Here is a 24,314-nt window from a genome sequence, read left to right as displayed (position 1 = left end):
GGTATTCCAGAGTGTAGCTCGGGGTAAAATTTCAGTACCAAAAGCTGTAACCCCGAGCTACACTCGGGCTTACCCTGCGGTGTTGCTCAGGGAGTCCCTGCAGCACTTACCTTGTCCTTTGCTCCTGCGATGCGTCCCCTGCAGCGTCCCCGGCCATCTCCTCCGGCGGATGCCGGCATCCGGCTTCCGTGTTCCGGTCCCTGTGACGTCGGGACGTACGGGCGCCGGAACCGGCAGCAAATTAGAAATTTTTTAAAAATATGTAATTTTTTTTAAAAATGACTATTACACAGTATAACATTCCTGTATCAAACCATTTCACATACATTTTGTCCCGAGTGCTTTGTCCGGCGCCCTGCCTGCATTTTTACTGTTCTTTCTGCCTGGAAACTTAGAAAAGTCCATGGCGTCCAAAAAGCGTCCCTTTACGTCAAAAGCGGTTTTAGACCGGCTAGAGAACAGCGATAGTAAATCAGAACCACTTGCAGAATTGAGTGATAATGATTCGTGGGGGAAATTCATCATCAGACACTGAAAACTATTTTGCGACTTTGCTCAGCGATGTGTGAATTTGCCTCTGTATTTCAAATTTCAGTGTTTTTGGTTTGATTATATTATTGAATTAAATGTATTATTATATTATAATTTTTTATGATTATTTATTAAATTATAATTTATGATTTCGTGTTTCAAATTTTATCCTACCCGGGATGTTTACTAGACTCTTGTTCGGACAGATTTCAGTGAGTTATTCCTAAAAATTACAGCCCTACAATAAAAAAACTACATATTTCCATGCAAAAAAATGTACCGCTTTCAGCACAAAAAAAAAAAAAAAAAAAATCGGAAATAATCAGACCACCGAGGAGGTTAAACTAAATAATAGTGATTTTTCATGATGACTAAATGGATGGATTCATTTACCTTTTTCTTTTCTTCCCTTTAGCAGAGTCTCTTTGTCCATAAGTTTGACCACCGTTGGCAGACCTGAGAAAACAGACTATTACATGTATACTTGTACTCACTACATGTTTAGACAATTAAAGTGAGACTAATGGCTACATATACATCTGCTCAAAAACACTAACCCCCCCCCCGCTCCTCCTTCCTATGCTGTATACTGTTTGTAAAAGAGATATGTGTAAATACCTTCTAAAATGTGCTCAAGTGCAGTCACATGATGCAGAAGCAGCTCCCCTTGTGGAGCAGCTGCTGCAGGGGAGAGGAGGGAGCACCAATAATAGAGAGGCAATGGAAACCGGTGGATGATGTCACGGCTCCCGGAACTCCATGACGCAGTGGAGCCGCTGCTCTTGCTTTATGTAACAGCACTGGAGCAGATCAAAGAATAGTATACAGGTCACGGTTACAAACAGTATACAGCAAAGGTAGAAGGAGGGGGGGGGGGGGGGGGGGAGTCATTTTGAGCACACTTACATGTAACCTTTACTTTACCTATAAAGTGGAACTTTAATTAAAAAACTAAAAGATAGAGAACAGGCAGGATTTTGTATTTCTTTTGAGGTTGCCTGTGGGTTTTTCTTTGAATCCTGGGCAATTGTTCTGTCAGTTACGGCTGCAATCTTTCTTGGTCTACCTGACCTTGGCTTGGTATCAAGAGATCCCTGAACTTTCCACTACTAGGTGATTGAACAGTACTGATTGGCATAGTCAAGGCTTTGGACATCTTTTTAAGTCCTTTTCCATCTTTATAAAGTTCCATTACCTTGTTACGCAGGACTTTTGACAGTTCTTTTCTGATCCCCATGGCTCAGTATCTAGCCTAATCAGTGCTTCCATGTAAGAGCTAACAAACTCATTGACTATTTATACACTGACACTAATTGCAATTTAAAAAGCCACAGATGTGGGACATTAACCTCTAATTGGCATTGTAACCCGTGTGTGTCACCTTGTGTGTCTGTACCAAGGCCAAACATTCCAGGGGGGGCGGAGACTTCTGATCCGGGGGCGGAGACTTCTGATCTAGGCCATTTGGGTGATTTCTGTTATCACAGTGGCTAAATGGTTAGCACTTCCGCCTGGCAGTACTAGGGTCGTTGGTTCGAATCCCAGCCACGGCACCTCCTACCTGGAGTTTGCATGTTCTCCCTGTACCTGCGTGGGTTTCCTCCGGGTACTCCGGTTTCCTCTCACCACTCCAAAGACATGCTGGTAGGTTAATTGGCTCCTGTCTAAATTATCCCTAGTATGTGTATGTATGAATGCGAGTTAGGGACCTTAGATTGTACGCCCCTTGAGGGTTAGGGACCTTAGATTGTACGCCCCTTGAGGGTTAGGAACTGATGTGAATGTACAATATTATTATTATTATACAGTATTTATATAGCGCCAAAGGGTATGCTCAGCGCTGTACAGTAGCAAGGGGGACAGAACATGAGACAAGACAGTAACAATACAATACACGAGGGGTTCGAGGGCCCTGCTCTTTATATATGTAAAGTGCTGCATAAATTGATGGCGCTATATAAGTACCTGAAATAATAATAATTATGATTTAAAAAGGAGCCAAACAACTATTTGATAATAAATGGCTTCATATGATCATCATCCTTCAATGAAAGAGCATTTTTGGCACGATCAGTCATATTTTCAATATCAATGCCAAAATTTCACAATTTCTTCACCATAAACACTAAATAACACTCCCACCCTGTGTAATCTGACAGGGGGACTGGCCCCCCGCTCCCTGCCAGAACACACTGAATGCTGGAGACACTGACACGCTGCTGGTCAGATGCTGGTTTCCTGGCATGCCCGTTCGGCAGAAGCCGCTTGTGAGATCAGCTTCCGTTTGACAGGCAGCTGTACACATGGACGGAATGTCGGCTGTATTCACATTGTGTGTACCCAGCTTTGGGCTGTAACAGTAAATATATACTGTGTTTCCCCGAAAGTAAGACCTGCCCCAAAAGTAAGACCTAGCGGTACTTTTTGACGTACCGCTAATATAAGCCCTCCCCCGAAAATAAGACCTACCTCCACCAGGGACGGACTGACCATTCGGGCACTGCCCGAGGACCCGGGGTCACTGCAGGGCCCCATGAGAGGCTCAGTCCGTCCCTGTATGTGCCGCTTCTGAAATAAGCAAGGGGACGGACAATGAGGCAGGCACTTCGGACACCTCTCCTCTTCGGAGTTTCAGCAGAGGGGCCGGTCCACATCCCTGCCACGGGTACTGAAGTCGGAGTGCTGGAGGGGCGGGCAGAGTATACAGCAGGTAAGTGTGTAATCCCCCGACCCTGGTGACAGCACTGCAGCTTCATGTAGTAGGTAGGGGGGAGAGAGAGGGGGGACGGAGAAAGAGGGGCGGACGGACAAAGGAGAAAGAAGGCGGGGGGAGAAAGAGGGCGGGGGGGGAGGGGGGAAAAAGAAGGCAGGGGGGGGGGGGAGAAAGGGAGAAAGAGGGCGGGGGGAAGGGGGGAGAAAGAGGGCGGGGGGAAGGGGGGAGAAAGAGGGCGGGGGGAAGGGGGGAGAAAGAGGGCGGGGGGGAAGGGGGGAGAAAGAAGGCGGGGGGGGGGGAGAAGGCAGAGAGAGGGGGGGGAGAGAAAAGAGGGCAGAGAGGGGGGAAAGAGGGCGGGAGAAGAGGGCAGGGGGGGGGAGAAGAGGGCGGGGGGGGGGGGGAGAAGAGGGCAGAGGGGGTGGGGGGAGAAGAAGGCAGAGAGAGGGGGAGCTTGCTTTAAAATGTGCCTTTTTGTGGAGCTGCTGGAGAGATCAGTTAGGTTGCAAGCCGACGATCCCCTCAGGATGGATCAGATCTGCGGATTGGGGAGGATAATGGATCGGACTCCAATCCGTTATGCTCAATCTGCAGATCCGATCCATCCTGCAGGGATCGTCGGAGGGGGTGTCACCAAGTGAATAAAAATAAATAAAAGTCAATAAAAATAACTACTCGAAAATAAGTCCTAGTGCATTTTTTTTACCTAAAATTAATATAAGACACTGTATTATTTTCAGGGAAACACGGGTATGTATTTCTACTGTGTATCTAGCAGATTGTCTGGTGTCCTGCCTTAAAAAGAATAAAAAGAAAAAAAAACAAAAAAAACAAAAAACACGTTCTGTTACCTTCATGATCTTCCAGACGCACTCCAAGTTCTGGCAGGATATCGTCTCGAAGGCCATCACACAGACTCAACACCCCCAACACTGAAAGAGAAAAAGTCGAACAAAATCTTGCAAAACACGGCGTATAAAAATAGTACAGACCCCACACAAGGATACCTGGGTCTGATTATACCAGAACTGCATGAAAGGAGGTGTTTACAATCCTATTTTGATTTGCGTTTCTTTCGCTTTGTATGTTTTGTCAAAACTTTATTAAAAACTACTTAAGAAAAAAAAAAAAAAAAGTTTCCTACCACGCGCCTCCCAAATCTAATTGGTAGGTTAATTGGCTCCTGTCTAAACTGGTCCCAGTGTGTGTGATATATGTGTGTGTGAGAGACAGAAGGACCATAGATTGTAAGCTCATTGAGGGCAGAGCTAGATGTGAATAGTATGTAAAGCGACACATAAATTGTCAGCTATATAAATGGCTGTAAAAAATAGTTAACAATGGCAGCTTTCTAATGTAAATAAACAGCAGCTGTTCAGAATCTGACTGCAACCAAATGTCAGATTCTCTCTAGTGATCTTTGGGAATTAATTGCTCCACAGTATCTGCAGCTACAGAGGTTGCTTAGTGCTTGTTGCAAAGCTTGTTTTCTGGCTAAAGCTGAAGTTTGATCTACTTTCATTTTGCCTTCCCTGTTCTCCTTTTCATCCTCATCAACATGGAAATGACAGTTTTAAATAAATACTTTATATTTTCATTGCATATCTTACCCAGTGATGCCATCCCTAGGTTCCATGGGAGGGGGTGGCACAGTGCATAGTTTCCTGAAAACATCACAGCACCCCCTGCCTTAGTAATCCTCCAAGAGGCCTCAGCCCTGATGCAAGCAGTGGAATGGCTCTTGGGAAGAGTTATGCAAATACCAAAAATGCTTAGATGGGTGCATGTCAGTCTGGAGGAGTAGACATTCCTAGGTAGACTGCATCTGCATGTAGACCACCCTAGGTATTACCCACATGTGATGCTGAGCCTCCAGAACTGAAATTATATATATAACTATATCTGCTCTCCCTGGACCCTGCATTCAGTATATCTGGTCTCCCCGGACCCTGCATTCAGTATATCTGGTCTCCCCGGACCCTGCATTTACTATATGTGGTCTCCCCAGACCCTGCATTCACTATATCTCGTCTCACCGGACCCTGCATTCACTATATCTGCTCTCCCTGGACCCTGCATTCACTATATCTGGTCTCCCCGGACCCTGCATTCACTATATCCGGTCTCCCCGGACCCTGCATTCACTATATCCGGTCTCCCCGGACCCTGCATTCACTATATCTGGTCTCCCCGGACCCTGCATTCACTATACCCGGTCTCCCTGGACCCCGCATTCACTATACCCGGTCTCCCCGGACCCTGCATTCACTAGACCTGGTCCCCCCGGACCCTGCATTCACTATATCTGGTCTCCCCGGACCTTGCATTCACTCTCTCTGGTCTCCCACAGTACACAAAACATGTAAATGAAATTATTTTAGTAAATATAAACTGCTAAATACCTTTTCTCATCAGCAGTTAGAGCAATCTTGTGACTTCAGCTGAGCACTGGTTAAAGCTTGTAGGAGGAGTTTTCTCTAGGAGGATGGAAATCCTCTGACCTCTGTCTTGACAGTGCTATTGGCCCTGTGCTGATCACATACACTCTCCCAAGAAAAAAAAAACTTCTCTACCTCTACACTAAACTGAGCATGTGCAGAAGCAATTAAAAAAAAGAGGAGGGGCAGAGAAGAACAGATCAAACAGCCTTTTTACACAATGCAGAGGATTAACCCCTTAGGTTCCACAGTGAGTATAACAAGCATGCTTTACTACATATACAGACTGATTGTACTGTTGTGGGTTTAGTAACACTTTAATGTCCATAACAGGGGCGGACTGACAACTCATGGGGCCCCCGGGCAATAGGGGATCATGGGGCCCCTGTGTCCTTGCCCACACCCAAAAAAGCCTATGAAAAAGCCAATGAAAGGTACCAGGGGCATCTCATGGGGCCCCCTATTGACTCGGGCCCTCGGGCAGTGCTCGAATTGTCAGTCCACCCCAGGTCCATAATGGTCACAGGTTCTCAAACACTGAATCTTGTTTTGGGTCACCAACTTAGCCCTGCCTCCTCCTGCAACTTACAATTGGTCAGTGGGGCTTCAATCAGAGATCTGGGCCAGGAAGTTGCAGAGGTAGGACTAACCTGTCAACCAGGAAATCCGATTCATTTTTGCTAAGCAGAGAACCCTTGGATTTGGGAGACCCAAGGTATATAAGATCCTGACCAGACATGCAGGATATTGCCAGCAGAGTGCAATGTCTGGTCCTGGAACTGTCTATATCAGTTGTTGCTGATCTCACCTTTGTTCTCTTTGGCGATTTGTCGAACCCCCTCTCTGAACTGGGACAAAACTTGCAGGTACGGCATTACCATGGACTCCAGCTATATGGGAGAGTTTATGATAAAAAGGTCATCATTCATGCTTTTCCACATTCACCCCCTAGAACAGTGGTTCTCAACCTTCCTAATGCCGCGACCCTTTAATACAGTTCCTCATGTTGTGGTGACCCCCAACCATAAAATTATTTACCCAGTAATTATAATTCATGAAGTGTCATTTTACCTCCAATACTGCTGCTTTTAGCACAGTAGCTGCTTTTAGCACAGTAGCTTCTTTCAACACAGCAGCTGCTTTCTACACAGTAGCTGCTCTTTACACATCGGAAATATGTGTTTTCCCATGGTCTTAGGCGACCCCTGTGAAAGGGTCGTTCGACCCCCAAAGGGGTCGCAACCCACAGGTTGAGAACCACTGCCCTAGAAGGTGCTATGCAAAACAGTCATATTTACACATCATGGGAGAGATAAAAGTGAATTGTGAAGCAATTTCTAAAAGTTTTAGATAGAATGTGGAAGGGTTAGAACCCCTTTCATGATTTTATTGCTGCCTGCATCCCCACTGGGCAGATTGGCAGATTCACCCTCTGTATTGTCCCAGATGACTGAAAGTGGAAGGAAAACAAGAAGAGGGAAGCACCTCAACAGGGTATAAGTGGAAATCACTAAGACTGTTGTCAGTGGGACAGGCGTCCCATTGGAATATTTTCCCTCCTTTCTTGTTCCAATGATTGCTAAAAAAAATTCTAGATTTTTTTTCATTTTCAGTGAAAAAAGCAAATTAGCCACAAATGGATAGAAGCACACCAAAGCTAAATAGTAGAAGAATGGGGAAACAAGTCCAATAAGTCCATATGAATTAAATCCTAAGTCCATACACTTGGGCAGGCAGGTGCCTTGGAGCAAGAAGGAAGCTCTGAGGAAGAGGCAAGTCCTCGAAACGCGTCAGCCTTTTGGATGTCTATACTCCCTATTGCGGACTGTTACTCAGCGCGGTGTTGACCCAGCTGTTCTTTATGATGTGCCTTGACTATATTGTCGTTTGTGAGTACAACACATACTTTATTTTTTATTAAACATTTTTTATGGTAATGCACTAGGCCTGTGTGCCCTCTGTTTTTTCTTGCCTTGGAGCAAGAAACTGGCTCTATTAGACCAGAAAAACAAGAAGAGGAAAGTGCTTCTAAGTGAAGACTTGCATAACAAATTTATTACAATTCACAATGAGCCATTCACAAGATAAAAATGAATAAAAGGCTCATCAAGATTGAAAACCAGGACTCATACGCTCATCTGTATGGAGAGAACTTCCGCAGAAGATCGATGTGCTCAACTGTCAGTGGAGAGGACGCTGACCGAACCATTCACATCAAGGAAGAGGGATGGAGCGCACTTGGATTGCAGAGCTGGCGTGATGATGTCACCGGGACAGTGATGAATTTCCGAGCAAGCAAAATGCCACACTTGGGCACGCGCACTGTTCTCAAGCTCTCAGGAGTGTGGCATTGCGCATTCTCAGAAACGCGTCGCTGTCCCGGTGACGTCATCATGCCAGTGCTGCAGTCCAAGTGCACCCAACACTCTTCCTGGATGTGGACGGTTCAACCAGTGTGCTCTTCACAAATAGTTCAGCACATCAGTCTTCTGTGGTGGTTCTCTCCTTAGAGATGCGCATTTGATTCCCGATTTTTAACCTTGATGAGCCTTCTATTCACTTTTAAAATGTGAGTGGCTAATTGTGAATTAAAATAAATTTGTTATGAAAGTCTTCACTTTAGAGGTGCTTCCCTCTTCTTGTTTTTCTTTGCACCTGATTTTTTTTTTTTGTAAAAATGGAAGGAAATCCACAATTTTTCAGCCGTCATTGGAAGAAGAAAGGAGGGGAAATCTTCCAATAGGACGGCTATCCCAGTGACAACAGTCTAAGAAGTGATTTCTACTTATTCCCTGTTGTGTCTTCAGGGGAGGAATTAAAGGAAAATCTCCCTAACAGGGCAGACAGCTAAAAAGAAATCTGCTTAGGGGTGTGACCCTTTCCTAGTTTATCCAAATCCTTCAACTGAAAACAGTTCTACTTTTGACAACTAGTGGAGTAAAAAAACAAAAACAAACAAATAAAAAACTCTAAAAGGCAATAATAATCATACCTAACAGTCCAATTACTTCTAAAATGCCTCTAAATGTGTATGCCTTCATAAATCTAGCCCTGCAAGCAGTTGAGAAATTGTGGTTCAAAGTTTCTACACTCCTAACAAGTTTCTACAGACAGAAAGTGTGTACCTTGTAATTTAGACTGTGCAGACTCATCTGATTACATGAAAGAAGAGGAAGGAAATCAGATATTCTGCTACAAATTATAACCTAGAAATGCCAAAACTACCAAAACAGGTACTTACATTAACATTCTGTCCGCTTCCTCCTACAGGGAATCCGATGGACTCCTCTCCTTCTATTGCTCCAAATATCTAGAAAACAATTAGATATATTCTATAAATAACACAAAAAACAGTTCAAAAGCAAGAGTATGGTCTTAGTGCTGCTAAAATTACTAAATCAATAAATAAAAATAAATAAATAATAATAATAATAATAATAATAATAATAATAATAATAATAAAAGATAGCGCTGGGCTTAACCCCTTGCCCTCCTGAGGATTTACCCCCCTTCCTGACCAGGCCATTGTTTGCATTACGGCGCTGCGTTACTTTAACTAACAATTGAGCGGTCATGCAACGCTGCACCCAAATGAAACGTACGTCCTTTTTTTCCCACCAATACAGTGATCAGTGCTAAAAAAAAAAAAAGCACAGACACTGTCCTAATGGTACTGGGCAGGAAGGGGTTAACACGAAGAACAATCAAAGGGTTAACTGTGTGCAAGGAGTGTTTTACTAGGGGGCAGTGTGTTGGTGTTTCACTGTAAGCACACGGCTCTGGATGGCTGTGCTGTGCTCAGCCATCCAGAGCAGTGTGCCCGAGCTGACAGGGAGAAGGACTGTTAGTAAACAAACCAGTCCTCCTCCCCATCGGAGATGCTAGGTAATTACCGTCTGGGACCCGGTGATTGACAGCTGTGGCTGCGAATGGCAGCGTGGGTAGGGCGTGCGCCCCCTACCCGGAAATACAAAATCACAGGTGATTTGGTGCACTTCTGCTGCCTTGTAGCAGTATATCTGCTATAGGGCAGTGGGGAAGCGGTTAAATTGGATCTTCAATCGCTTGGGAAAAAAATATTAAAATCAGCAGCTAGTGACACTTACCTGTCCAGGCATTCAGTACCGTCCTCCTCTCCAAGGCCAGTTCTTCACCTGTCTCTGGGTCCCTGGTGTCAGCATGTTTAATGTGGGAAGCCGGCTACGACTCCTTGCGTCTTCACAGCCAGCTTCCCATTGTGCATGCACAGGTTGCACTGCGCTTTGTGAATGGGTGAATGGTCCTGCAGCTTCTTGGGACCCGTGACGTGTCCCAAGTGGTTGCGACCCGGGGGATAGGGGGGTGATGTTGATGACTTCCGGTGGAGTTGCCTAGGCGGAAAGTAGGTACCCACTTCCTCCAATAATGTTAGAGGAGGGAGGGGGGGAGAGGGGTTAGGATTCTTAAAAGCACAACTTCCCATTTAGGGTGAAGTTCCGCTTTAAACTAGATGTGAACTTATACAAAGCAAAACACATTCTAACAAGCCTTAGAAATGCCCACTGAAGATCATTTTTAAAAAAATAGTTTTAATACCTTTATTTAGACATCATTTGTGTACAGGATATAAAGGAAAGCTCACTAATGGGACACTTATAGCACAAAACCGACGGTAATTTAATACGCTCCGTATTCCAAAACTGAAAAAAAGAGCTTTGGATAATATTTTAACCTTTGCAGACAGATGTGCTGTGATTGAAGGAAAGATAATTCTTGTCTATTGTAGTGTCTGAACATGAAAATGGGACGACCTACTTTGAGCATATTGGTCAGGTAGGTGCGGATGCTCTCCAGTAACATTCTGTTTGGCAGCTGTTTATTGGATTTCTTGGACGCAATGTAGGAGTTGCTCTGGCTGACCAGCGATCGCATTTCTTCCATGACCGTTCGTGTGTCAATGTTATCGCACAGTGCTGCGTGAATGGACGCCTTCTTGGTATAGAAGCTGTGAAGAGAGACAAGATGGCATAGTAACTGACTATTTGATCGAGGAAAGGCTGAAATGAAACAGGTTCTAATAGGTAAAACTTTTCCTAATGTATTTAACCACTTGAGCTCCTGAGGATTTACCCCCCTTAATGATCAGGCCTCTTTTTGCTACTCGGCGCTGCACTAATTCAACTGATAATTGCGCAGTCATGCAATGCTTCACACCAATAGAGCTTTCTTTCGGTGGTATTTGATCACCTGTGCGCTTTTTATTTTTCACGCTATAAACAAAAAAAGACCAAAAATTTTGAAGAAAAAACAATATTTTTTATTTTCAGCTATAAAAAATATATAGTAAAAACTCAAAGTTGGTTATAAATTTAGGCCAAAATGTATTCTGCTCCATGTTTTTGGTAAAAAAAATCCCAATAAGTGTATATTGATTGCTTTTTGTGGAAGTTATAGCGTCTACAAACTATGGTATAGATACTGCAATTTACGCCATTTTTCTGCTATACAGCGCTGCGCTAGTTTAACGGACAATTGCGCGGTCATGCAATATGGTACATAAGTGAAATTTACATCCTTTTTTTCCCAACAAATTGAGCTCTCTTTCGGTGGTATTTGATCGCCTGTGCGGTTTTTATTTATTGCGCTATAAAAAAAAAAAAGCCTGACAATTTTGAGGGAAAAAAAAACAATATTTTGGACTTTTTGCTATAAAACATGTCCAGTAAAAAAAAAAATGCAAAAATCAAATTTAGTCATAAATTTCTGCCAAAATGCATTCTGCGACGTCTTTGCTAAAAAAAAACCCAATACGTGTAAATTAATTGGTTTACGTGAAAGTTATAGCGTTTACAAATGGCAGGAAAGATACTGGGATTTTTAGGGTTTTTTTTATACTAATAATGGCGGCGATCAGCGACTTATGGCGGCGATCAGGGACTTATGGCGGCGACCAGCGACTTATGGCAGGACTGCGGCGGACATTCTGACATTGGGGGGTACTGACTTGGGGTCACTGACATCCCCAAAAACACTAATACAGTGATCAGTGCAAAAAAAAAAAAAAACTGACACTGTACTAATGGCAATGGGGAGGAAGGGGTTAACTTTATTTTTCAGGGAAGGGTTATAGGAGTGAGGGGAGTGTTTTACTAGGGGGCGGGGTGTGTACTGGGCGGGACAAGGCTAATCGAGAAAGTGAAACTATTCTTTCTCCATCAGCTCATCCTCGAGCTGACAGGGAAGTGACAGACAGCACAGCTACTGCAGCTGTGCTGTCTGTCACTGTTTGCCGCCGATCGCCGGGATATAGCCACTAAGGAGCGGCTGTGACCCGGCGACTGACATCTGCGGCGGTGATCCGCAGGACAAATAGGGCGGCAGCGCGCCTCGCGCGCGCCCCCTATTTGTTTACAAAACCCACGTTTTAAAACGGGGTTTTGCCCGTGAGTGCCGCCCTGCCGCCGTATATGTACAGTGGCTGGGCGGCATGCGGTTAAGGTTAAAACCGTTTTACAACTTGCTGTGCTCCCCCACCTCCCTAAATACTTACCCGAGTCCTCAACTGATCCAGTGCTGAGCCCGGGTGCATCTCTTCACTCCCCTCCCCCTCTACTCACAGGAACTGAGGCAGCAGCAGGAGCCATTGGCTCCTGCTGCTGTCAATCAAATGCTGTAAGCAGAAAGCAGGGGGTGGGGCTGAGCTGTGCTGTGTGTTCATAGACGCACACAGCCCAGCTTGAAATCAAGCCCACATCTCTGCCCACTTTGGATGTGAATGCTGGGCCCTTGTCTGAATCCATCACACGAGGACATCCCCATCTCGGAATGATTTCTTTGTACAAAATTTTGGCCACAGTGGAGGCATCCTCTTTGTCAGTCCCTAAATTGATGTTCCTGACATGCCCCACAGTAAGTGGCTTCCTATTGTGGCAGACAGAGAAGAGAAGAAGCTAAGATTGCTGGTGGGGGACCCCAGAAGAGGAGGTTCAAGGCTGCTGTGTGCAATAGCATTGCGCAGAGCAGGTAGGTATAACATATTTTTTTTTTCTATATGTGCCTTTAGAAACACTTTGAAATCTTAACCTCTTCACGCCGGCTGAACGCAAACGTGCGGCCTCCCGGCGTTTGGGCCTAGACGCCGAGCGGCCACACATTTATATAAAAAAAAAAAAACACGTGCTAAGAGCGCGCGCCCTGCACGGTCCCAGCACACATGTCCGGTACTCACGGAACGGTCCCGGTCTCCTCTTTCGATCGGCACCTTTCCCGATCATGTGACCGCCGTGACGGCGTGTCACATGACCCTAAACCCTTCCCCCCGGCTTCTGAAACGCTTAAAGGGGTGGAAGGGGTTAACATTTAAAGGAAAATATCCATTTTAAAATATTCTCTATTTAAAAAGCTTCTCTGGTAATCCCTCAACTTATTTTTTACCATGTCTAGAGTATCATGAAAATATTAATCCAGAAAAAAATATTTAAAGCTGAACTCCAATCTTACCCTGCCCTTAGTCTTGCACAGTTGTACCGGCTTCTCTCCTGGACTGAAATATCTTATTCTGATTTCACTGCACACTGTGAGCTTTAGAAGTCAGATACAGATAATATTCCGTACCCGGCTTACCTCATCCATCCTTAAAGGGGACCTCTGATTATACATATTACATGCGTATTTACAATACGCATCTGGTGAGTGCGTATTTTTACCACACCCGTGAGCACATCACTGAATATTGAAGTTACCTACAGCCAGGGCAATAGGAAATCATGGGGCCCGTGTCCTCACCCACACTCAAACCACACCCAAAAAAGCCTATGAAAGGTACCAGGGGCATCTCATGGGGTCCCTACTGACCCTGGACCCTTGGGCAGTGCCTGAGTGGTTAAAATGGTCAGTCCGCCCCTGCCTACAGCTGTGATTGGCACCTTAGCACGAACTGTCACTTTTATGAACATTTTAATCTTTTTTAACGGACACAATTCTAGCGCTGCACTGTTAGTTCATATGTTTATTGAAGTTTTATCTGGTTACCTTATTGTGCAATAGCAGCTTAATTTGAGCGCTCACTGATCCCTACTTTTTATGACTCTGACAATTACGAACAAATTAGAGGGATTCCAGATCATGCTCAGGAAACAATGCTATTTTACTCAGGAAACATTGCCACTCGACAGATGATGGTGTCCAACCAATAAATGGTTTTGTGGTTTATATTTTCCTAGATGGCAGATACACACCTGTTGTTCAGCTCAATTTCCTGGGACTGCCACCTCACAAACCGGCCTGTAATATCTGTGGGGGTCCTTAAAATATCCTTCACATTTAAAAAGAATTCCTGAAAAAAACAGCATGTTTAGCGAGATGAACGTACATTACAGAAAGCATTTAAAGCTGAACTATGGGCACAAAAACTCTCATATTCAGCACACTCCTCAATAACCACAATGGATATAAATCCACTTACAAGCAAGAATACATATGCCTGTTATACAGGCGGACCTCGATTTCCGAACACCTCGGTTAACATAATGTTCGGTTTACGAATGAAAATCCATTGAAAATAATGCCTTGGTTTACTAATTTTTTTCGCAATACGAACGGATTAATTGGTTTTCAATGCATTTACAAAAATTTTTTAAATCATGTCCCTGTATAGTATTTACGCCTTTAAAGTGCACTTTATAAAGAGTTTTGAACAGATAAGACTTTTTTCTGACCTCCGGAACAGATTAATTGGTTTTCAATGCATTTACAAATTTTATTTTTATCATGTCTCTGTACAGTATTTATGCCTTTAACCATTAGCCGCCCGGCCAATGGCCGTTTGGCGGCTTCAAAAGTGTTCCTGCATTCCGGGTGCATGCCATTTGGCGTGCTCCCACACATGCGCAGTTTGCGCTAATGCAGAGCGGCGCAGCAGCGCAATCTGTCACCGGCCGTGCACCTCGGACACGGCCGATGACAGATCCGAGTACCGGCTCCTGTTGCTGGTACCATGTGACCTGCTCTGACCAATCACAGCAGGTCACATGACAGTTGTATACAATGGATGGCTTCATTCATGATGCCATCCATTGTATACTAGTGCCTAGCTGTGAATGGTCACAGCTAATCACATGCACATGTCATGTGATTAGCTGTGACCAAATCACAGCTAAGCACAAAAAAAAAAAAAAAAGCTGAATGAATCGATTTCATTCAGGTAAATGCTTGCTTATAGCAAAGTAATTCTTTGATATAAGCAAATTGTGTAAAAAAAAAAAAAAATACTGATCACTTCCCCAAAGTAGTACAATGTTACTATGGTAACATTGTACTACTTTGGTCATAGTAAAATATGAAAAAAAAAATCTTAAAAAAAATAAAAAAAATGTAATAAAAAATTAAATATAATAAACAAATTAAAAAAAATTTAAAAAAAATATATATTTTTTTCATACTGTCACCAGTCAGTGTCCCTGTTCACCGCCATGCCAGTTATATGATGACGCTGTACTGCACTGGTGACAGTATGTAAAAAAAAAAAAATAGTGAAAATAATTTTTTTAATTTTTTCATTTTCCGAAAAATTATGACAAAAAAAATACAACTTCAAAAAACTCGCCATTCCACTTATGAAGTACGTCGGACTGTCTACTTTGCAAAAAGGGGTCATTTGGGGATATCTGTACTGTCCTGACATTCTTGGACCTCAAGAAATTAGATTGGCTGTCAGTACTTCAGGATTGATCAATATTCAGATCTATACTATAGTTTGTGAACTCTATAACTTTCCTACAAACTAAAAAATACATCCTAATTTGGGTTATTTTCACCAAAGACATGTAGCAGAATACATCTCGGCCTAAATTTATGAAGAACAATTATTTATTTGTAAACTTTTATAACAGAAACAAAGAAAAATGTGATTTTTTTTCAAAATTTTTGGTCTTTTTTTGTTAATTTAGCGAAAAATAAAAACCCCAGCGGTGATTAAATACCACCAAAAGAAAGCTCTAGTTGTGTGAAGAAAATGATAAAATTTTAGTTTGGGTACAATGTTGTATGACCGCGCAATTGTCATTCAAAGTGTGAGAGCGCTGAAACCTGAAAAATGGCCTGGGCAGGAAGGTGTAAAATTGCCCGGTATTGAAACGGTTAAAGTGCACTTTATAAAGAGTTTTGCACAGAAAAAAAACTTTTTTTTTTTTAAAGTGCACTTTAAAGGCATAAATACTGTACAGAGACATGATAAAAATAAAATTTGTAAATGCATTGAAAACCAATTAATTCGTTCCGGAGGTCAGAAAAAAAGTTTAAAAAAAAAAGTCTCTCTGTTCAAAACTCTTTATAAACTTTTTTCTGACCTCCGGTTTTCAATGCATTCCTATGGATATTTTTCGCAATACAAAAAGTCCCGCAGACTGCATTAAATTTGTAAACCGAGGTACGCCTGTATTTAGACAATGTTAAATCCAGCAATAGATTGTTCGACTATTGTCCGGTTCAACAGGGACCAGCCTAGATCCGAACTATGCATGAGCAGGCCGATTGTACCCAAGTCGATTCATCAATCGACTTGGGTGCGATCAGCATGCTGAATTTTAACATGCGATTATTGCCATAGCAGCTAGCAATAATCACTGTGTTCTCCGGACAAGGACAGCCTCCCACACCCACCTGCTGGGTGAACACAACAGCTCAGAGGGAGGGATTCCCCTATCAACACTGAGACTGTGTTGATGGGGAAATCCAGCGATTTTGCATGAAAGAAAAATCACATCATCTATGGCCTGCCTTACTTATCCCAGAGTTCAGTTTATTATATGTACCTATAAATATTTGTAAAGGAGGGTGCAACATCAAAGACAGGCCTCACTAAGTTGCACTTGCACAATGGCAGCTTGAATCCGATCTGGAAACAACACCAGTTTTACGCAAAGTAGCCACCACTATGGAAAATCAATGCACTGACCCTAAGGCTAGGTTCACATCTGTGCGGGTGGTGCCGCTGTGGATCCGCATGAAAATCCGTGCAGCCGCACCACCCGCACAGAGGAATGCGGACCCGTGGGCGGGTGCCATTAGTTCTAATGGCACGCCGCCCGCACTGGAAAACGTAACCGTTCTGGGAACTACGGTTCCCATGCGGGCTGCGTTCTCGGAAGCAGTGCAGGGACTTCTTCCCTGTGTGTCACGGGGCACGGGAGTCCATTAAAATGAACGGGCTCTCATGCCCGCGCCCCGTGCGGCTGCATATATGGGAACCAGGGCTAAAGGCCAATAACTCTTCTTGCAGTGGGATATTCCACTTACATTCATGAATTTTTCATACTGGACGGCAGACTCCATAGTGTTAGGTGAATAATCCAGTGTGTCCTTCCAGGAGTGCATGAGGAATGCCAGACGCAGCTGCCGGGCTGTGGAAGGAAATAGTTTGCATCGTTAGATTCTGCAGGAATGAGTTATCACATATTCCAGTTTCTGGCAGTACTGCTGATTTCAGATAAGAGCTTAAATTTCACACGCTTTCAGGAAGTCTATAAAATCTAAAGGCCAACTCTGGCCAATTGATGCAGCCTTCTCGAATATTCAAAGATATAGGGCGCACTCTCTTCGTGCATTACCGCGGTGAAACACAAGTTATTATTATTATACAGGATTTATATTGCGCCAACAGTTTGCTCAGCGCTTTACAATATAACGGGAGACAATACAGGAACAATACAGTTCAATACAAGAGGGATAGGAGGGACCTGATCCTTGGAGCTTACAATCTAGGAGAGTTTATTTGAAAGCTCACAAACCAAAAGAGGGATAAAAACAGAGATAAAGAGTCCATGATGACAGCCCAAAGTGACGGAAGACCCTTGGCGAGGTAGGATAACGTGTTTCAGGAGATGTACTCCCTTCTTCAGACTCCCTTTTGGTTTGTGAGTATGCATTTATATGCTTTGAAATAAACTCGTGTTTCACCATGGTAATGCACGGAGTGAGTGCGCCCAGTTTTGCTTCTCTTTCCAGTATCAAGATTTCCCGATCTTCTAAGGCAGTGGTTCTCAACCTTCCTAATGCCATGACCCTTTAATACAGTTCCTCATGTTGTGGTGACCCCCAACCATAAAATTATTTACCCAGTAATTATAATTCATGAAGTGTCGTTTTACCTCCAATACTGCTGCTTTCAACACAGTAGCTGCTTTCAACACAGTAGCTGCTCTTTACACATTGGAAATATGTGTTTTCTGATGGTCTTAGGCGACCCCTGTGAAAGGGTCATTCGACCCCCAAAGGGGTCGCGACACACTGTTCTAAGGGCTGCACCTCAATGAATGACAGTTACAGTAATCCCAGTCAGCATGAAGATTTGAGCGCTGGTTTCGTTTGTTCATTCATTCAAAGATATAGCACTTGTGACAGGAGTGACTTTTGGGGGTGGGGGGACCCCTGTCTCTGCTCTGTATATTCCCATTATGTGTGAGTCGCCCTGTGCCTGTTAGGGGTACAGGGTGGAATGTCCTAATATTGTGTGGACATGTATAGGTGGGGTGTGGGGGTTGTTCATTGTTTACTGCCACTTGATTGTTCTATTGTGTCTTGTTTGCCAGCAAACTATTATGGGATGCATTCACTCCCCTCACAGCACTTCTCAGATCCAGCGACGTGTTCACTCTGTCTGCTTCCTACCCCTTACTAGCAAAGCTGCAGCTTCTGGTAGCAGACAGCCCCCCAATGTGACTACAATTCCCCAAAGCACTCAATCAGAGCAGTCATATTGTGGGCTGGGTCCTGGGAGAATACCAAGATTATCCATTTTACAGCACAGTTTAAAATTGCACATCCGCAAGTATTCTATCAGTCCACACATCGCTACCCTAGCAGTGTCTTTGTGCTGCTAACACAGAGGTGCACTCACAGTGAGTGCAAGAACAGTATGAGATGAGGCGGTGGGTTCAGATTTTCAAGAGGTGAACAGTCATTATCTGTGGCTTGGGGTTGGCAACTCTGCACACAACCAGGGGACCCTTAAACAAAGGGGGTCATCAAAACTGAAAAATCCACATTTAGTCAGGACAATGGCAGCACCGAACAAAAGTCTTGGGAATCCAAAGTCTTGAATATTTCAACTGACTGCCCCTAAGTGGCCCTCTCCCCGTCCACCCAGTTTATCTGAATGGATATCAAATCTAAACAAATTTATTTCATTTGAAAAACGCACTAATTTGATGCCATATGGTTGCAATGGATTGAGTATATGAGCCCTACTTTAGGATAGGCTTCCAGTTGCCACAGTGCACTATCTTGTCTCCTAGACTCCTAGATTGTAAGCTCGAAAGAGCAGGGCCCTCGATCCCCTCATGTATTGTATTGTATTGGTATTGTTCTGTCACATGTTCTGTCCCCCTTTGTAATGTACAGCGCTGAGCGAACTATTGGCGCTTTATAAATACTGTATAATAATAATAATAAATCTTGTACACATGGGGACGCGATTTTAGATTTAAGTGCAAAGAATAGCTTATATATTTCTTATTGGGTATAATGGCTCCTTGTTGTCTTTCTGTATTTTCAGCCTCTCGCTCTGTGTGGCAATTTTTTTTTGTTTTGTTTCACTCTTCATTTTTTTTGCTCATAAATAAAATCCGGAAAAAAAAAAATTTCAACTGAAAGCGACAGCAAGAAATCCAAACACAGCCACTGCATTTTGGGTGCCAAAATATCCTCTTTCATCAGGGTCACAGAGGGCCCTGAGGGAGGGGGAAACCCATTGGATTTGTTTTCTTGACATTGACAGTTAAATTATTAAAGACTTTGGACTCTCAAGACGTTTGTTTGGCACGCTAGTAATTATAAATGCAATTTTTTTTTTAAATAACAAACATGTTATACTTTTCTGCTCTGTGTAATGGTTTTGTTAACAGCAGCTCCGATCCTCCTCTTCTTGGGTCGGCTGCCGGCACTTTGGGCTCCTCCACCATGCCGAGTGCCCCATAACAAACCACTTGCTCTGAGGACACTCATGCATGATCGCTCCCAAGCCAGCTCTGTGTGTCCATTGACGCACAGAATGTTCCTCGCCCCCCCCCCTGTCTCCTCACTGGCTGTGGTTGACAGCAGCAGAAGCCAATTGCTCTTGCTGCTGCCTCTCTGTCCAATGAGAGAGAGAGAGAGCAGATGGAGCTCCTGCTCCCGTGCACATCGCTGGATCGAGATTGGGCTCAGGTAAGTATTTAGGGGGAGCTTTGGGGGGCTGCATGATGAAGGTTTTTTTTTACCTTAATGCAGAAAATGAATTAAGGTAAAAGAAAAAAAAACAAACTTGTACCTTTAGAACCACTTTAATTACATGTGGAATTCACACGGAGTGGGCTGCATTAGCACTGCATGACACCACATGTAACCAAGTGATTTTGGCAGCACAAGGAGTCTGTGCCCGATAGCATCATTCAGCCTGGAACTTAGCATCAGTAGGATGAAAGGTGCTTTTGAAAGATAAATGTGACACAGAAGCTAGGGAGGAAAAAAAAAAGAAAAAAGGGGGCCACACTGCCACCATGCATTCTAAGGTAAACTGATGAATTTAGAGATTGTCTTTAACCACTTCCCCCAGGCCCATAAACGGCCAGACGGGAGCAGTGCAGGGGCGGGTTGCCATTCATAAACGGCACCTGCCATTTTAGCCTGTGATGGCTCCCTGGAAGCGCGCGGCACCACGATCCAGTGCCCACTGTGTCTGGATGTGTCTCTGTGTGAGGTCCAGCTGATGTGATCACTGATTGGCCAATCAGTGATCACATGAATAGTAGCAAGCAAGATGTCACTTCTGACATCATTGCTTACTATGTGTGAAATCTGTGAATGATCACAGAGATCACATGGTACAGGGCCAGTCACAGCAGCCTTGTACCATGTGACAAGCTGTGACCAATCACAGCTCTCACAGTATTTCTCAATGGCTGCAAGAATGCAGCCAGAGAGGAAGATAAATTATTGCTTTTACAGCCTTCATGGGTGTAAAACAAAAAAATCTTCATCACCCCCCCACAAGTAGTAGAGTGTCACTATGGTGACACTGTACTGCTAGGGTGACAGTATGTTAAAAAAAACCATAAAAAATATTATAAAAAAAAAATAAAAATGTAAAAATAATTTTTGAAAAATTATAATTTTTGGTTATAAACTAATTTGGATTATTTTATACATTGAATACATTTTGGCCAAGATTTATGAAGAAAGATTTATTAGCAAAATTTTATAAGAATTTTTTTTTCATTTATATAGCAAGGAAAAAAATAAAAATCCCAGTGGGGAATAAATACCACCAAAATAAAGTTTTATCTGTCTAAAAAAAAAAGCTAAAAAACTTCATATGGGTGCAGTGTTGCATGACCGAGCAATTGTCATTCAAAGTGTGATAGCGCTGAAAGCTGAAAACTGGCCTGGGCAGGAAGGGGGTGAAAGTGTCCGGACTTGAAGTGGTTAATGAAGAGCGGACTACTGAATGCTGGTCAGGAAACTTCTGAAACATACAGAAGCAGACAGAAGTGCAGTGGTTGTCTGGAAACTTCAGTAGCAACCACTCAGAAAACAGGTTTACATCAGTGGACTCTGGGTTTGTGACTATAGGCAAAAGTAGCTTGCTTTAACCACCTCCTGCCCGCCATATAGTACAATGATGGCGCAAGGTGGTTCTCTTGTTCTGATAGGACGTCATATGACGTCCTTCCATTCTCACCGCGCATGCGCGGCTCAGAGCGTGCAGCGTGGCGATCGCCGGTGCGCTGTGTCCCTCAGACACAGCAGATCACGGGAAAGAGCCGAAGATGTCGGCTCGGTCATGTGATCAGCTGTGTCCAATCACAGCTGATCACATGTAAAACACGGAAATGCCGGTTATCGGCATTTCTCTCCTCTCGAGCTGTCACGCTGACAGAGGAGAGGAGAGCCGGTAATCGGCTTTCCGCGGAGGGGACATGTACACTGATGATCAGTGTGGCCCCAGAAGTGCCACCTGTCAGTGTCAGTCAGTGCCTATCAGTGCCACATCAATGCCTTATATCAGTGCATACCAGTGCACATCAATGCCACATATCAGTGCCCATCTAAGCTGCCTTTCAAAGTCACCCATCAGTGCCAGTCAGTGCCACTTATCAATGCCAATCAGTGCCACCTATCAGTGCCAGTCAGTGCCGCCTAACAGTGCCAGTCAGTGCCGCCTAACAGTGCCAGTCAGTGCCGCCTAACAGTGCCAGTCAGTGCCGCCTAACAGTGCCGCCTAACAGTGTCATGTATCAGTGCTGCCTTTCAGTGCCCATCAGTGATGCCTGTCAATGCCCATCAGTGCAACCTACCAGTGCCTCCTCATCAGTGCCCATCAGTTCAGCCCATCAGTGCCCATCACTGCAGCCTCATTAGCGCACATCAGTGAAGGAGAAAAATCACTTATTTACAAAATTATGACTAAGAAAAAACTTTTTTTTTTTTTCAAAATTTTCAGTGGTTTTTGGTTTGTTTAAGAAAAAATAAAAATCCCAGAGGTGATTAAATACCACCAAAAGAAAGCTCTGTCTCAAAAAAAATGATACAAATTTCATATGGGTAGTGTTGCATGACCGCGCAATTGTCATTCAAAGTGTGACAGCGCTGAAAGCTGGAAATTGGCCTGGGCAGGAAGGGGGTATAAGTGCCCTGTAGGCGAGGGGTTAAGTTGCATTCTGCTTTCATCTGAAATGTATGCGCATCCGACATCCTCCTAGGCTGCATCAACGTCCTTCAAAGATCTTTTGCCTTCCCATAGCCTTGTATAGAAAGAAAAGCAGTTCTGAAGCAAACAAAAGCCCATCAACACAAGGACAATCCTTCACTGATCTGGATGTAGAACACTAATATTGCATTGGATTCTTTGGGTTTATTGCTTCAACAGTCCCAAAAAGTAAATCTTTGGATCATTTCATTACTCGTGACAAATTTTAACAAGAACAAAGTAGCATTCACACACACTGCTCTTCCGATTAAATTCGACTACAACTCTTAGAATTGCTGTATCAGTACCTGTATTTCTCTGTAGTGCATCTTGAATAGTGATGAAGTTCTTCAGAGATTTGGACATTTTGCAGCCTGCGATGGTCAGGTGACCCGTATGGAGGAAGTAGCGTACCCAATGATCATTGTCAAAGTAGGCCTGTGACAAACCAGAGGCGGGTTTAGGCAAACAGAGAAGGTGTAGAACAAACCGAGCTCGGTGATTTTGTCTTTATCTTTCTATACCTCTGACTGAGCCAGCTCATTGTCATGATGAGGGAAGCGCAGATCAAATCCTCCTCCATGGATGTCCATGGATTCTCCCAAGATGGAGCCTGCCATTGCTGAACACTCGATGTGCCACCCAGGACGACCCTTTACAAAAAGTAGATGCAGATTTAAATCACAACACATTTAATAATTATCTACTAATGTATGGCAGAGGTATTGAATTAAAATTTATGGAGGTCCGATGAGTAAAATTTTCTTCCAGCAAAGCTCTGAACGGCATATTTCTGTGATGTGTCACAGATCCGTCCCATCAAAGCCCCTTCATTTTATATCACAATCCCATTCATCAGTGTCCTCAGTCCCCATCACAGTCACCCAATTCACATCAGTTTCCCCTTCCCAATAATGTCCACTGCTCCCTTCACATTGAACCCCCCCCACCCCCCACAGCACTGCCCCCCCTTTACATCCCTCACTCCACAGCACTGCCCCCTTCACATTTCCCCTCATCAACCCCACAGCACCCCTTTACATCTCCACACCACTTGCCCCTCCCTTTACATCTCCTCCAACCCAATAGCACTGCACCCCCTTCATATCTCCCCTCCCCACCAGCACTTGCCCCCCTTAACATCTCTCCTCCCCGCCAGCACTTGCCCCCCTTAACATCTCCCCTCCCCACCAGCACTTGCCCCCCTTAACATCTCTCCTCCCCGCCAGCACTTGCCCCCCTTAACATCTCCCCTCCCCACCAGCACTTGCCCCCCTTAACATCTCCCACCCCCCCCCACAGCACTGCCCCCCACAACACTGCCCCCATCACATTTCCCCTCATCAACCCCACAGCACCCCTTTACATCTCCACACCACTTGCCCCTTCCTTTACATCTCCCCCCCATAGCACTGCACCCCCTTCATATCTCCCCGCCAGCACTTGCCCCCCTTAAAATCTCCCCTCCCCACCAGCACTTGCCCCCCTTAACATCTCCCCTCCCCAACAGCACTTGCCCCCCTTAACATCTCCCCTCCCCAACAGCACTTGCCCCCCTTAACATCTCTCCTCCCCGCCTGCACTTGCCCCCCTTAACATCTCCCCTCCCCACCAGCACTTGCCCCCCTTAACATCTCTCCTCCCCGCCAGCACTTGCCCCCCTTAACATCTCCCCTCCCCACCAGCACTTGCCCCCCTTAACATCTCTCCTCCCCGCCTGCACTTGCCCCCCTTAACATCTCCCCTCCCCACCAGCACTTGCCCCCCTTAACATCTCTCCTCCCCGCCAGCACTTGCCCCCCTTAACATCTCCCCTCCCCACCAGCACTTGCCCCCCTTAACATCTCTCCTTCCCACCAGCACTTGCCCCCCTTAACATCTCCCCTCCCCACCAGCACTTGCCCCCCTTAACATCTTTGACCCTCCCCCCACA

General features: G+C 44.5%; 1 protein-coding gene across 2 annotated transcripts in view; it reads right to left on the bottom strand.

The window, feature by feature from the left end:
- LOC149452468 (cysteine--tRNA ligase, cytoplasmic-like) overlaps nucleotides 1-23,088 on the bottom strand; it is a 38,717-nt gene extending 15,629 nt beyond the window's left edge. For both annotated transcript variants that reach the window (XM_089689333.1, XM_089689332.1), the window contains exons 1-9: nucleotides 22,906-23,088; nucleotides 22,690-22,819; nucleotides 16,954-17,057; nucleotides 13,896-13,993; nucleotides 10,474-10,663; nucleotides 8,921-8,989; nucleotides 6,488-6,569; nucleotides 4,093-4,173; nucleotides 925-987 (exon numbers count right to left, since the gene is read on the bottom strand). In XM_089689333.1, the coding sequence (XP_089545459.1) occupies nucleotides 925-987; nucleotides 4,093-4,173; nucleotides 6,488-6,569; nucleotides 8,921-8,989; nucleotides 10,474-10,663; nucleotides 13,896-13,993; nucleotides 16,954-17,057; nucleotides 22,690-22,819; nucleotides 22,906-23,073 (985 nt within the window). In that variant the 5' untranslated portion in view covers nucleotides 23,074-23,088. The remainder of the gene's footprint in view (nucleotides 1-924; nucleotides 988-4,092; nucleotides 4,174-6,487; nucleotides 6,570-8,920; nucleotides 8,990-10,473; nucleotides 10,664-13,895; nucleotides 13,994-16,953; nucleotides 17,058-22,689; nucleotides 22,820-22,905) is intronic.
- Nucleotides 23,089-24,314: the final 1,226 nt, after the last annotated feature.

The sequence above is a fragment of the Staurois parvus genome, unplaced genomic scaffold (assembly GCF_062004578.1).
Source record: "Staurois parvus isolate SC_StPar_1 unplaced genomic scaffold, SC_StPar_1.0 ptg000470l, whole genome shotgun sequence".
NCBI lineage: Eukaryota > Metazoa > Chordata > Amphibia > Anura > Ranidae > Staurois > Staurois parvus.
This window is presented reverse-complemented; position numbering and strand designations above follow the sequence as displayed.